This window comes from Salvelinus alpinus, chromosome 11, assembly GCF_045679555.1.
Source record: "Salvelinus alpinus chromosome 11, SLU_Salpinus.1, whole genome shotgun sequence".
NCBI classification, from domain to species: Eukaryota; Metazoa; Chordata; class Actinopteri; order Salmoniformes; family Salmonidae; genus Salvelinus; species Salvelinus alpinus.
In genome coordinates, this window is record NC_092096.1 from 55,192,836 (window position 1) to 55,207,759 (window position 14,924).

General features: G+C 40.8%; 1 protein-coding gene across 6 annotated transcripts in view; it reads right to left on the reverse strand.

Moving 5' to 3' along the window:
- Positions 1 to 491: 491 nt before the first annotated feature.
- LOC139534455 (GRB10-interacting GYF protein 1-like) overlaps positions 492 to 14,924 on the reverse strand; it is a 41,071-nt gene continuing 26,638 nt past the window's right edge. For 5 of the 6 annotated variants that reach the window (XM_071333619.1, XM_071333622.1, XM_071333621.1 and 2 more), the window contains exons 21-26: positions 14,532 to 14,698; positions 12,955 to 13,118; positions 11,345 to 11,392; positions 11,013 to 11,157; positions 6,800 to 10,723; positions 492 to 4,121 (exon numbers count right to left, since the gene is read on the reverse strand). In XM_071333619.1, coding sequence (XP_071189720.1) covers positions 10,656 to 10,723; positions 11,013 to 11,157; positions 11,345 to 11,392; positions 12,955 to 13,118; positions 14,532 to 14,698 — 592 coding nt within the window. In that variant the 3' untranslated portion in view covers positions 492 to 4,121; positions 6,800 to 10,655. Of the gene's footprint in view, positions 4,122 to 6,341; positions 6,457 to 6,799; positions 10,724 to 11,012; positions 11,158 to 11,344; positions 11,393 to 12,954; positions 13,119 to 14,531; positions 14,699 to 14,924 lie in introns of all 6 variants that reach the window. The other variant, XM_071333618.1, reaches the window with a different exon arrangement.

Below are 14,924 nucleotides of genomic sequence, written 5' to 3' on the forward strand. Positions count from 1 at the left end.
TTCCACATAAGGTGCATGCTTAGGGGTAAGTTTGAGCGGTTTTGTGGTGACCACATAGAGAACGATAGAGAAAACGTTCCCATTATGGCATCTGAGTGCATTGAGGCAATCTCCATTTTGAAGTAGTGAATTTTCTTCACAATTTGCTGATCCCTCCTGATGACCCGGTTGGACATGACTACAACAGTTTCATCAAGAGGGATCAGCCAGTAAAGTTGGAAGTTCCACCCAGTTGACTACATTAAAATGGTGGAACCCCTCAATGGCGCTGCCCATGCTAAAACTGCCTTTTGGCCACTCATTCTCTGAGTGACCATTGTGAGTCACTGCCTTTTCATGGTGTGTTGCCTAATTGTGGCTAAAAATAGTCCGACCATCATATTGATGCTTACAAATATTGCTTATGTTCCATTTCATACGTTTGTCTGAGTAAAAGGAATGACACAATTGATGGTAAGAATAGGGAAAAACAAATAATTCATAGTCATACCCATCATTAAATGCATTTTATTTAATCACTTTTGGTTCTCTTCAAACAAACAAAAACCAAACTATTTACAATTCTTTAGGTTGTTCTTTTTCTGAATGCATTTGTGTTACTAAACTCATTCAAAAAGTTTAAGTGATGGAATTGAGCTGACTGGGTGAAAAAAGGGAAAATATCATTTGATAAATTGGTCAATTAATCATATCAAAAGGTATGGCAATCTCCCCTAGGGGCATCACAACGCCAAAACATCAATAACTTTTGAACTTCAAGGATTAACAGAAAATCTGAAATGTCAACAGCTGGAGACTTGACAGACTAACATATGATAACCACCAGTCATTCAACAACAGACTAGAATAATTCAGAGAATAATTGATGTCTACATTTAAAACACAGCTCACTGCAAACCAGCATGCCACTGGCATCCTTATCTGACCGATGGAATTCAAATAATAATACCCTGCTCTCTCAGTATTCACAAAGTACTTCAGTGACATTTTAGATATTCCCCAATCTGCACTAACCAATACATCAACTGATCCAAACTGACTGAATAGAGAGTGTATTCAAAACCAACACAGCTAAAACATAACTTTCTGAGAACCATATGTTTATTAGTTTGGTGAGAGTCTGGCCGTGTTGATTTTGCATATGACCTTTGTGGGAATGGTGCAGGATAGTTGCTTGGCTTTGGAACATTCTCAGCACTTTTAAGTAACTTGACAAAAACAAAAATCTTGGTATTTCATTACTTTTAACAGAATGTTTCCTAAAAGTTCAAACATGGTTACATTTAAGTTCCGTTTTGGTAATGTTTTAGGGAACATTCTCCAAATGGTTTGACATTGGGAATGTTCACATAGTTCAGAGAACGTTAAACAACGTTCTTCTGTGGGAATTTCAGTACTTCAGCATAACGTTTCCTCGTGGTTCTATTTAAAGTCATGTTCTCATTGTTTCGAGAATGTTTAAAACTTTGTATAAAAACTTTAATGTTCAGAGAACGTTATTTCAAAACATACATTCTGTTCTCAGCATCACCAAAACACTCTTGTTAAGTGTGTTCGGGTGCCACTAATTGGCCACACCTGAGCTTGAGGAGTGCTTGTTTCCTTATAAAAATGAGGTCTGTTTGAATAGACTAAAAGGAACAGATTTGTATGCATAAAAAAATATGGCACACTAGCTCCATCCTGATGGCGCAGTAGACTAATTCCAGAAGATTATAGGTTCGAATCTCACATGCCATGTCACAAAAAAAATTATGTTTGCATGAATTTCCATGTGTCTGATCTGTGCTTGGAGTTTAAAACGTTAACCCCAAATAAGCTAGCGGTATTCTTGAAACATTTAGTTTCTTATTGAAACATTCAGTGAAAGTTAAGGAAGTTACTCAAAAAACCTCAATTACCTAGGATTTCCATTCTGTGTTAATAAAACCTCACAGGGAAACTTCAAAGGAACCAGAGTAAAACGTTGTAAGAACCTCCCTGCAACCTAAAAATAAACATTCCCAGAACAGGCAAAGTTTTCACCGCTGTTCTCAGAACTTTAAAAAAAATTTAAAAAAATGGTTTTACCAGTTAGGAAAGGTATGGCTTCTTCCCACAACCAATGTGAAACAAAAAACACTACGTTCCCACAACTTCCAAGGAACCAAATGTGCTAGCTGGGGAGAAAGCCAAACGCTAACATATGGAAAAACCTGAACCACAGTCATATCCTACAACAGAAGTTAATACTTGTTTGTTGGACCAACCAGAACTGGTTCTAAATAGGAAAACACTTAAATAATGAATCCATTCAACCCAACTGACAGGGGAAGTATTGGGTTTCTCCATAGAAAAACAAACTAACAGGTTGCAGAACTGTTCCAAAGCACCTTCAGTAGAAGAGAGACAAATCCATTATCAACTGTATAATGGCATACATATAGCAACAAGTGTCATAGCCACTCAATCTGTTGAGTAAACCTTGAGTCGTATACAGCCATTCAATAACATTAGCTACTGTAGACGCTTCGAATAAACAGGGACAAGTCATTACAAATGGTCAGTAGTCAAATGTTTAGGGACAATTTAGGCTACTCCGAGAACCCCAAGAATAAATATATCCTCCATTTTAAGGTGTGGTAAGCACCAAGATAAAACATCTTTCAAATCAAGTCTCATGTGAATCATTGTGTCAAAATCCTTTCCGTCAAAACATTACTAGTGATGGGGTAAATAGTAATATGTAGTGGGGCTGTGTGTGAGAGAGAGGACAGTTTTAAAAAGTCCAATGCAGACATTTTTATCTCAATATCAAATAATTTCTGGGAAACAGTTGAATTACCTTACTGTGATTTATTTAAAATGGTCAAAAAGACACAAAAACAGCTTCTTAGCAAAGACCAATTTATCAAGCAATAATTTTGCTTGGAAGGTCTGGGAGTGGTCTGAGCGGGGAGGGAAAAACTAAACTTGCTGTTATTGACAGAGGTTTGGAACGCTTTTTCTTATTGGTCTATGTCACCATGCAGGCCAAAACTCCATCCCACCAAAATAAGCATTTTTTTTCCAAATAGCTCTTAAACTAAAAGGGCATTAACATTTTCACAGTATTATTCAAACCTCAGTGTGGAAATACTTTTTTTGTTGTTGTGTGCACTGGGCCTTTAACATACCCTTCCAAGTCAGCTCAGCTCCACACTATACCCCAGACTTCTCATTCCTCACCCTGCACCAACTACATGTATAGGCATTTAAATCTGGATATCTGAAAAGAGACACTCTTGCTTTGAAAAAAGGCAAACCACCATCATCGTCGTCGTAAGGGGTTTTCTACAGTTCTACTTTCATGCTAACGTGCGATATATGCTGGACAGAAATAACGTAACATACAACAGTATTGTTAGCCAATAAGACAGTCCTGTCAAGTAGAACATTGACCTCCCCTTCAAATGCTATAGTCCTTATGTTCTCTTACTGTTTATTGAATATTTAGAGTTTGCCATACGAGGCAGATCTGTACAATTAAGGCATGTTGAACAGAGAGAAAAGAAAAACAATTAGACGAAAACAAAATTCTTTCACGTTATTTACATAGCAGTTTGAACTCAAGTGTGTAGTATTGAGCCTTTCCGCTTGTGTGTGTGTGTGTGTGTGTGCATGCTTGCATGAATGTGTAATGCAGCGTTTCCCAAACTCGGTCCCGGGGACCCCAAGGGGTGCACGTTTTTGTTTATGCCCTAGCACTACACAACTGATTCAAATAACCAGCGCTTGATGATTAGTTGAATCAGCTGTGTAGTGCACCCCTTGGGGTCCCCAGGACCGAGTTTGGGAAGCGCTGGTGTAATGACAGGCTCTATTAGTTATGTGTGTGAATGTGGTTCTAGAAAAGAGCAAGTCTTTTTGAGAATGTGTGCTTGCAATTCTTTTACCAGAATCCAGCTGCATGTACTGTACACATGAGTAAAGCTCTAAGTTTGTGTGTAGTCCACTGATCAAGTTCCTCTGCTTCTTCGGCTGCTGTGGTTTCTGCTTGGCACTTCTCCCACCAGGGGGCAGAGAGAAGAGGAAAAGAAAGGTTTGAAGGTACAGTACGCTCCATCTCCTTTCCAACAGAGGGCAGCTAGGAAGTGAGAATCCTGTGGAAAGAGAGAAAGAAGATCTCCATTAGACAATACTGAAAACCGAACTGTGATAAGGACAACATAGCTACCAACATTACACAGTCCATAGATTCACTAAGGAAGAAAAAGTATAAACGTTAAATAGTTAAGTGATAATGCCCGAGAAGCCGATGTTTGGAGGATATATTGGCACGGGTGTGCGTTGAGGGCCGGCAAACTGCTACTACATTCTCCAAACACCGGCTTTGAGGGCACTTTTATACAACGGGTTACCAACATATTCAAATACTGATTGACATACAGTACCAATCAAAAGTTTGGACACCTGCTAATTCTTTATTTTTACTATTTTCTACATTGTAGAATAATAGTAGACAAACTATGAAATACACATTTGAAATCATGTAATAACCAAAAAAAGTGTTCTTCAAAAGGAGCCACCCTTTGCCCTGACAGCTTTGCACACTTGGCATTCTCTCAACCAGCTCCATGAGGTAGTTACCTGGAATGATTTTCCAACAGTCTTGAAGGAGTTCCCACATATTCTGAGCACTTGTTAGCTGCTTTTCCTTCACTCTGCGGTCCAACTCATCCCAAACCATCTCAATTGGGTTAGGTCAGGTGATCGTGGAGGCCAGGTCATCTGATGCAGCACCATCACTCTCCTTCTTGGTCAAATAGTCCTTACACAATCTGAAGGTATGTTTTGGGTCATTGTTCTGTTGAAAAACAAATGATAGTCCCACTAAGCACAAACCAGATGGGATGGCATAATCGCTGCGGTAGCCATGCTGGTTAAGTGTGCATTGTCACCAGCAAAGCACCATCACACCACCACGCTTCACGGTGGGAACCACACATGCGGAGATCATCCATTCACCTACTCTGCGTCTCGCAAAGACACGGCGGTTGGAACCAAAAATCTCAAATTTGGACTCATCAGACCATAGGACAGATTTCCACTGGTCTAATGTCCATTGCTCGTGTTTCTTGGCCCAAGCAAGTCTCTTCTTATTATTGGTGTCCTTTAGTAGTGGTTTCTTTGCAGCAATTTGACCATGAAGGCCTGATTCACTTAGTCTCCTCTGAACAGTTGATGTTGAGATGTGTCTGTTACTTGAACTCTGTGAAGAATTTATTTGTACTGCAATCTGAGGTGCAGTTAATTGCCAATTTCTGAGGCTGTTAACTCTAATGAACTTATCTTCTGCAGGAGAGGTAACTCTGGGTCTTCCTTTCCTGTGGCAGTCCACATGAGAGCCAGTTTCATCATAGCACTTGATGGTTTTTGCAACTGCGCTTGAAGAAACTTTCAAAGTTCTTTACATTTTCCGGATTGACTGACCTTCATGTCTTAAAGTAATGATGGACTGTCGTTTCTCTTTGCTTATTTGAGCTGTTCTTGCCATAATATGGACTTGGTCTTTTACCAAATAGGGCTATCTTCTGTATACCAACACAACTGATTGGCTCAAATGCATTAAGGAAAGAAATTCCACAAATGTACTTTTAAACAAGGCACACCTGTTAATTGAAATGCATTCCAGGTGACTACCTCATGAAGCTGGTTGAGAGAATGCCAAGAGTGTGCAAAGCTGTCAAGGCAAAGGGTGGCTACTTTGAAGAATCTCAAATATATTTTGATTTGTTTAACACTTTTTTGGTTACTACATGTTTCCATACGTGTTATTTCATAGTTTTGTTGTCTTCACTATTCTACAATGTAGAAAATAGTCAAAGGAGTAGGTGTCCAAACTTCTGACTGGTACTGTATGTTTATGAAAAACGTTATTTTGATAAATGTATTCATACTAGTTCATCCTTCCACGAGATACAGTCCCGACACAGATCTAAGTTTGCTACCCAAGCTGGCTGGTCGTTCGTTCTATCAATTCAATTGCCAGAGACGTGACCCAGTCGTTAAGTCTTTTTTATCTATATCTATGGACGCGACCCAGTCGTTTGTTCTAAATGTTCAATTGACATACTGGCTGGCAATGTTCTTATCCCTTGCTTGCTAGCTAGCCAGCCAACTACAGCAAATATTTCAGGCACGTCAAACAGTGCAGCCAGAATAACAGCAAAGTAGCTGTTTTCTAGTGAGATTAGGAATGGAATAGAAAATGTGCTCTCTCGTCAGGACACTTTAGTTCAGAGTCAACAACACAGCTAACACAATCACTTCAAACTGAAGCTGGAAAGACTGCAAACTAGCTGCATTTCGTTTCGTTTTACCTGTTTTTCCTTTGACATGTCTTTGTATATATCCAAATTATGCCAGCTGATTCATGATTGACTGGCTGAGAAAAGCTGTCCGTCTCATCCCGGCACATTCATTACTATGGGACAGCTGGAGATAGAATTTGAATATTGAAACAATGTTGCAAATGTCAGAGAGACAGACAGCAATGTTTATACAAATCTCTGCTGTTGAAAACCAAATGCTAGTCTAAAAGAAATGGGAGATAATGTCTAGATGATTTTTATAGTGGAGATCAAGTTTATAAATTGCCCGGCTGGGCTGATGAGACAGTGGATTGCGCAGTCAGATGGAATAGAGTAAATAGGCATTTTAACGTCATAGATTTAGCAGGTGGTAACTTGTGGAATAGACACCGGCTGGAATGCGGTTTCAACCAAATCAGCATTCAGTATTAGACCCACCCGTTGTATAAATATAAATAGACCCTTACCTATTTGATGGTTCTCTTCTTGCAGTCACCTTGTAGTTGATCTCCAGGCAGTGGCTAGGTGGCAGAAGGCGGGGGGGCATCTGGGCAGAAGGTCTCCCGGTACATCCATCCGTATGTGTCGTTTCTCCCCTGCCTTCTCCATTGGTTGGTGACTGTTGTTCAAACACCCTGGGCTGGGCTCTGCAGCGGAGTCCATTTTGATGACAGACGTTCACCAATCAGTCTCGGGAGTACTTGCAGTCCGCAGCTCCATCCATGTTAAGTCCTTTTTTTCGCCATCCCTGATGATAGACAGGGCCACTGGCAAAGTCAAGGGAACTTCCAGGTAGTTAATTTACCTCAGTATTTAAAAAAAAAAAAAAGCGACATGAGGAACAAAAAGTTTCCTTGAGGAACATTCACTCTGTAAATCTGTAATGTATTTCTTTCATCTGTTTGTTTTTATATCAAGCCTTGTAGTTTTGTCCAAGTGATTTTCTAAAAAAGGTAATACAAAAATATGGTTATGTACAGGAGGAGGAAGGTGTGTTCCTAAGTCTTTCGTTTCGGTTTGAATCTCTTGTTTTCAGTGAGACGGTATTAACTAAAAAAAAGTTACATTTTCCAACCCTCCCTTTGTACTATAATATTTCTGTGCTCCCGCCCCAAATGTAATGGAACCTCACAGTTTGAAAGTGCATAGTGAGTGTCAGGGCAGGGTGTGCGTGTTGAGGGGTGCCCCCCAGGGATCAGTACTGGTACCCTTTCATTTCCCCTCATTGCAGGGTTAATACACTCCCACTGCACACCCTGAGCCCCCTTAAAAAAAGTAGAATGACAAAAAGTAAGAAATGCTGCCGACAGTCCAATCAAATGCAATGGTAGATTTGAGGTCAACATCATGTATGTACAGTTTTACAAAATCTTCAAATTTCCTTTATTCTCATCCACCCCTCAAAGGTTTGTCCATCTGTCTCTTTTAGGTTGGTGGATAAAAAAAATTGAAACTCCACAATTTCCCTCCAGGGCATTTTTTCTCCTATTAAAGCGATGATATTGTTGTTTCCTTTATGCATGGTCGAAGTACCAAAAACACCTCCGCTGTGCTCTGCTTTTTGATTAAGCTTTATACTCCTTTCAGTCCTTGTCTAGTTAAGATAGGCAGTTCAACAACAAAAAAGTAACTAAATGGAACCAGAAGACACACTAATAATGAACTCCCCCCAAAACAAAAAAAAAAACAGACTAACTTTGTTGTTGATTTCTTTCTCCTGCGCTCATTGAGGATCAGTCAGTTCCAAAGAGCCATGCCCACTAAAGGGTCAAAGGGCAAGGATCTTGTCCGTCACATTGTGATGTCACTCCTCCTCCCGCCAAAAACAATGTACGCCAATGAATGTCCATATTGCAGAAGCACACTCGCAAAACCCCACTCCTACACAAAAAAAAAATGCACCCACAGAAATCCGTTTTGTAAACAACCAAAAATCCAGTAAGGAATAGAAAATAGTCTATTTTATTTCTCATAGTAATATTGTTTTTGTAAGAACAGGATTGCAGAGGCAGTGGGATTAACTGTAGCCATCCCGAGTTCTTCCTCTGAGTAAAAAAGAAAAGGGGAAAGACCTCTTCAATCTGAGTTTTTTTGTTGTTGAAATTATATCCGGTATCATCACGTTTTGTCTTTTTTGGGGGGAGGGGAATACATTCAATGTTTTCTTAAGAAAGAAATAAAACGCACTTCACATGGCGGTAATGAAACAAAAACAAAGAGGAAAAAAGCAGCCCCAAGTGCTCATCATAATCTTAGTCCAAATCTTTTTTTTCTTTGTATATTATATATATATATATTCATATATAAATGTTCATTTATATTCATTCAAAAAAAGAAACGTCACCAGCATCATTATCAATAGCAACAACAATAAGTAACACGAATATGCTAACATGTTGTGCACCGTCCTGTATACAGACAGTTTGATGCCAATTGTTTTGAGCAGAATCTGAAACTCAACACCTTTCACACGCAAGTTAAAGAAAACCGACAAGGCAACGTGATCACGTCCCAGGAAAGCTAAACCGGACTAACCTTCCAAAGAAGAATCATCATCATCATCCCCAGGCTATACTAGAAATATTAGGATACATGACTGACATGCACATTGACTGTGCAGAGCGCTTAAGAGAATTTCATTAAGAACCTCATCTTTATTTTGCATGTAAATGGCATGTTATACAAGGTTGACAGACCCTTCTTTTTGCAATTTCACTTGGTTTTGAAAAATGTACCCCGGCAGGGATTGACTTCTCGAGCCTGGAGTTCCGGGGCACCGAAAAACCATGAAAAGGGCTCCAAAAACACCCTTTTACAAACAGCAAAGCTCTCATGTTCTTGGATGCCCTGGAACTTCAGAATGAGGCTCAGGAAGTCGATCGCTTCTGGGTAAGTTTCTCAAAACCAAATGAAATTGCAAAAAATAAAAATGTCATCTGGACCCTTTCTATAACATCCCATTTACATCAAAAATAAAGATTAGGTCCCTAAAAATAGTTAAATTCTCCTTTAACATAACAGTACACTCAAAGTAGTTAATGTCTCAATGGCCACTGAACATTCCCTCCCATTCACCCTTTCAGAGTTCTAAGGCAAAAATGTGCATGCATATACACACACACAGAGATGAGTACCTGTAGGGATCACTTCTTTCCTATGATTAGTAAAGAAACAGGCGTACACACACACTAAAGATCCTTACCACTGTCTGTTTGAAACCTCACAGAGGCTCAGAGACCGTGGCTGAGAGAAGACAGCAGGGGAGGGGTATAGCCCATACTCCAAAATCACCCAGATTTTTTTTTTAATTAACAAGTGGTGGTCAACAACATAAAGCCATAATCCTCCTCCCCAAATGTATGTATTTCTACGACGTCTATCTGGGGATGACGAGCTGGTGAGAGAACGGATGTGTTGTGGGATTGCCCTCTCTCTCTCGGTCTCACACACAAGTATACAAAGAAAGTCCCTCTGTACAAGAGGACAGACGTTCTACTCATGAAAGAAAAATTAAAAAATGTATCTAATTTGAACCAAATGACATACATCTTGGTAAGCAATGGAAAAAATATATACATTGTGCAGACTAGTGTGTTTCTGATACACAGCGGCCCTCACACACACACACACAAAATATTAATCTCTATACCTAACCTCATTTGTTTTTGTTTTTTTATCTTTCTTTTTTTTAACACAAGTGCAAATCTTCAAGTTTTCTTTGTATCCATTTTTTTTGTAATAGCTTTACTTTTTATATAAATGTATTGTCTTAAAAAAAAAAAAAACAACAGTGTTTGTCTTTAAAGAAAGGATTGGTTTTTCTGATAAGGTTTCAAAATAAAGGTCCCCTCTAACTTTGAGTTCCCCCTCCCAGTGAGCCTATCCCACCAACCATACACCTCACCCTTCCAGTTCAGATTTTTCACGTGTATACATACGGCATTGCGTGTAGATTCAATACACACACACACACACACACACCCCGATTCTGTATTCATAAAAAAAAATATTCAAACTTAATAATAAAGTGCATTAGTTCAGTTTAAGGTGCTTAGTCTCACAAGTGCCAAGGGATACTCATCACACCCCCTTTCACCTCATCCACCCATCCACCCACTCAAGTGAACGATTTAAGGAGAGGAGCCCTACTCTTTTTTGGGGGGGGGGGGGGCAGTGAAACAATCCTCTCCTTCCTGTCCCCATACGAGCACCCCCCCCCCCCCCCCCCCATCCCCTAGCAGTGCACATTCGTCATCAGGTTTGTCTGATTAGTAGACAGAAGGCCTCAGGTAGTAGCTATTGCCGCTGCTGATCAGATCTGGATCAGTAATCCTCCACCATCTCCATCTCATTTAGGTTCAGACGCTCGCCCGCGTTGTGGAACGAGTAGCCTGGAGAGGAGGGGGAGAACGAAAGAAAGAAATGGGGGGAGAGAAAGAGAAAAGGAGGAGGCACAGGTGGATGCGGGAGGAGAGCAATTTAGAGAAGGCGTCGAGCAACTCAATCAGTTATGACCAAGATCTATGAGCAGCCGAAGAGAACGTCCACCAGGCAGGTTTGCAGAGTTCTCCAGAGCTGGGTGGTCACAGATCATACTCCGGTGATACATTGTGAAGTGATACGTTTGTAACAAGTGTGCAATAAGTCGTAAGTGTGAATGAGTTGGAGGATATGTCTTACCTAGGATGCTGGGGTCAGACTGCAGCATCACGGGCTGTTTCTTCTTCTTCATGCCCCCCTGGGCGTCGTACATCCCTCCCTTAGCCATGTGGGCCGCCTGGAACATAGACTGCAGGGCGCTGGGGTTCATGCCCCGCATGGAGTCCTGGAGAAGAGGAAGCCAATGAGGTAGAGAGAGGAAAGACACACTGGGAGTCTTTCCTTGATTCCTTACATCCTCTCTCCTCTTCTCCAATACGTTTTGAGAAAGAGGTGAGAGGACGTGAGGAATCAAGGACATGTTTTAGATTTGTATCCACTGTGCCCAGTCGTAGCAGAGAGAAAGGTCTTACCTGCAGAGGGAAGTTGTTCATGGTCAGCCCTGCTACTTCCTTTGATAGCTAAGTGTAGACAGGACGGTAGGAGATCAAAATGAATACAATATGCTATGCACTGAGACAGGGCACATACAGACGTCATCACTAGAGGTCGACCAATTAAATCAGCGAGGCCGATTTCAAGTTTTCATTACAATTGGTAGTGAGCCTTTTTGGATGGCGATTATGGACGGTTACATTGCAATCCACGAGGAGGCTGGGTGGCAGGCTGACCACCTGTTACGCCTGTTATCTGTGAAGCATCAAAAGGACCATGTGGCTGCAAGGAGCCAAGGTAAGTTGCTAGCTAGCATTAAACTTATCTTATAAAAAACAATCAATCTTCACATAATCACTAGTTAACCTAGTAATATCATCAACCATGTGTAGTTAACTAGCTTGTCCTGCGTTGCATATAATCAAAGCCGTGCCTGTTAATTTATCATCGAATCACAGCCTTCTTCAACCTCACCAAACGGGTGATGATTTTACAAAAGTACATTCGCGAAAAAAGCACAATCGTTGCACAAATATACCTAACCATAAACATCAATGCCCTTCTTAAAATCAATACACAGAAGTATATATATATATATTTTTCTAAACCTGCATATTTAGTTAAAAGAAAGGCATGTTAGCAGGCAATATTAACTAGGGAAATTGTGTCACTTCTCTTGCGTTCATTGCAAGCAGAGTCAGGGTATATGCAGCAGTTTGGTCCTCCTGGCTCGTTGCGAACTGTGTGAAGATCATTTCTTCCTAACAAAGACCGTAATTAATTTGCCAGAATTTGACATAATTATGACATAACATTGAAAGTTGTGCAATGTAACAGCAATATTTAGACTTAGAGTTGCCACCCGTTCGATAAAATACGGAACGGTTCCGTATTTCACTGAAAGAATAAACGTTTTGTTTTCAAAATGATGGTTTCCGGGTTTGGCCATATTAAGGACCAAAGGTTCGTATTTCTGTGTGTTATTATAATTAAGTCTATGATTTGATATTTGATAGAGCAGTCTGACTGAGCGATGGTAGGAAGCAGCAGGCTCGTAAGCATTCATTCAAACAGCACATTACTGCGTTTGCCAGCAGCTCTTAGCAATGCTTGTACCACAGCACTGTTTATGACTTCAAGCCTATCAACGCCCGAGATTAGGCTGGCAATACTATAGTGCCTATAAAAACATCCAATAGTCAAAGGTATATGAAATACAAATGGTATAGAGAGAAATAGTCCTATAATTCCTATAACAACTACAACCTAAAACTTCTTAACTGGGAATATTGAAGACTATATATATATATATATATATATATATATATATATATATAAAAAAAGAATTTTTATTTATTTATTTTTTATTATTATTATTTTATTTTTATTTTATTATTATTTTATTTTTTTAAATCGGCCGATTAATCGTTATCGGCTTTCTTTGGTCCTCCAATAAATCGGTATCGGCGTTGAAAAATCATAATCAGTCGACCTCTAGTCATCACACACACTAACATACTTGAACCACGGACACACTTCCATCATCATAACACTCCATCGGAGGCAGACAGACATACAAAACACACACCTGCTCCTGCTGCCTCTTCTGGTTCTGTTTCTGTTTGGCACGGCGCTCCAGGAACTGCTTGGCGAACTCTTTGGCTTCCATGGTGTCTCCCAGGTAGGAGCAGATAAAGTCCAACACCTCGTAGGGAGACTCTACCTCCTTCAGGTACGCCACGATTGTGGACACTATACACACACACACACACACACACACACACACACACACACACACACACACACACACACACACACACACACACACACACACACACACACACACACACACACACACACACACACAATTGATACAGATTAGAACAGATATAAGAGACAGAGAAAGAAAAGTAGGTAAGACTTCACGACACGGTCAAAACCATGTCACAATATGACATAACTTGTCATAACCTGTCATAATATGGTCACAACACTCATGACCCATATATTTGTACCTGTTGTGACATATTGCGTTATTTTATGGCTGGTTATGACACCATCATAGTGTCAAAACCCACATTCATTCTAATTCGTATTCCCCCTGCCAAGAAGTTTCCTTCCGTTTGAAAGTTAACTTCTTAAATCCTTTGTTGTTGTAATGAATTATTTAGTCATGTTTTTTTTCTCCATCATATTTTAAATGACTTGTAGAAAACACACCTTTACGACACCGTCAAGAAGCATTATGACCATCATAACCATATAACTCAGATAGGCCTATCACGGACAGGCCCTTAAATCAGTCAAAGAGTCTTGTCCTGCTCCTGAAACTCGCTACTGCATTCATCCCAGTCATCAGCAACAGAGCACTGGGGTGGGTGCATGTCTGACATCAACGTGTGCGCAATTAGAATGATCATTTAATATGGTGAATTTGTATTTATTCTTTATCTATAAACAAACATACTGTTGACACGTAGGCTATGGTGTGATGGAATGTTTTATCTTGTGTGGTAGGTTTGGTAGGTATTGACACTTAAGTCGGTGTCATAACCAGCCATAAAATAACTACAGGTCTAAATATATGTGCCATGGCAGTGTTATAACAGGTTATGACAGCTGTTTTGACATGGTTATGACTGTCATAACATGTTATGACACTGGGTGTCAAGTAAAGTGTTCCCAAAATGTATGATGGACAAAAGGCAAAAGTCATGTAGATAAGAGTTCGGGGGATTTAGAGAGTGAGGGAGAGGAGTGGTGGAAGCATAGACAGCAGGGTTGCGAGTGTTTCCATCCAGCGAAGAGGACGACAGTTCGGGTTAGGAGGTGACGGCCTCGGGGGGAAAGGAGTGGAACGGTGGAAGAGGTCAAGTCCAGAGGAGAGGAGAAGTTGTGAAAGCATAGGACGAGCTAAGGAGTTACAGAAGGTGTGTTTTCCCGTCCAGTTGGGAGGAGGAGTTGTGAAAGCATAGGACGAGCTAAGGAGTTACAGAAGGTGTGTTTTCCCGTCCAGTTGGGAGGAGTTGTAGGCTTTGGTGTTAGGAGGTGAAGGGAGTGACGGAGGGAGGTAACTGTCTCTTAACGTCCAGTGTAGGTGGTGTTGAGGGTTAGGAGGTTTTGGTGGTAGTGGGGGGAGTAACAGAAGGAGGTCACCGTTCTTACCGTCCAGTGGGGAGGAGGTGTTGTTGGCTTGGGTGTTGAGGGCATGCAGCATCTGTTCACACCAGGTGGTGAACCCGTCCTGAGGCGTCTTGATGCCCTGCAGCAGCTTCAGCAGCTTGTCCTCCTCCTCCGTACGCTGCTTCCTACGACTTAACATATACTGCTCACTACAGGGAGGGAGAGGGTGGGGGGGGGGGTATGGGTTAAATACATACCGACAGTCACATAAACCATTTACTGCTCACAGGGACAGAGAGAGGGGGTATTTAAATACACACGGCACTCAAGGAGAGACGTTAAAGCGCACACAAAAACTCAGTGAGCGTTTGAATATAGATTGAGTTGGAGAAAGTTCGGGGGGGGGGGGACGACAAGGGAGCAAATAGGACAGAC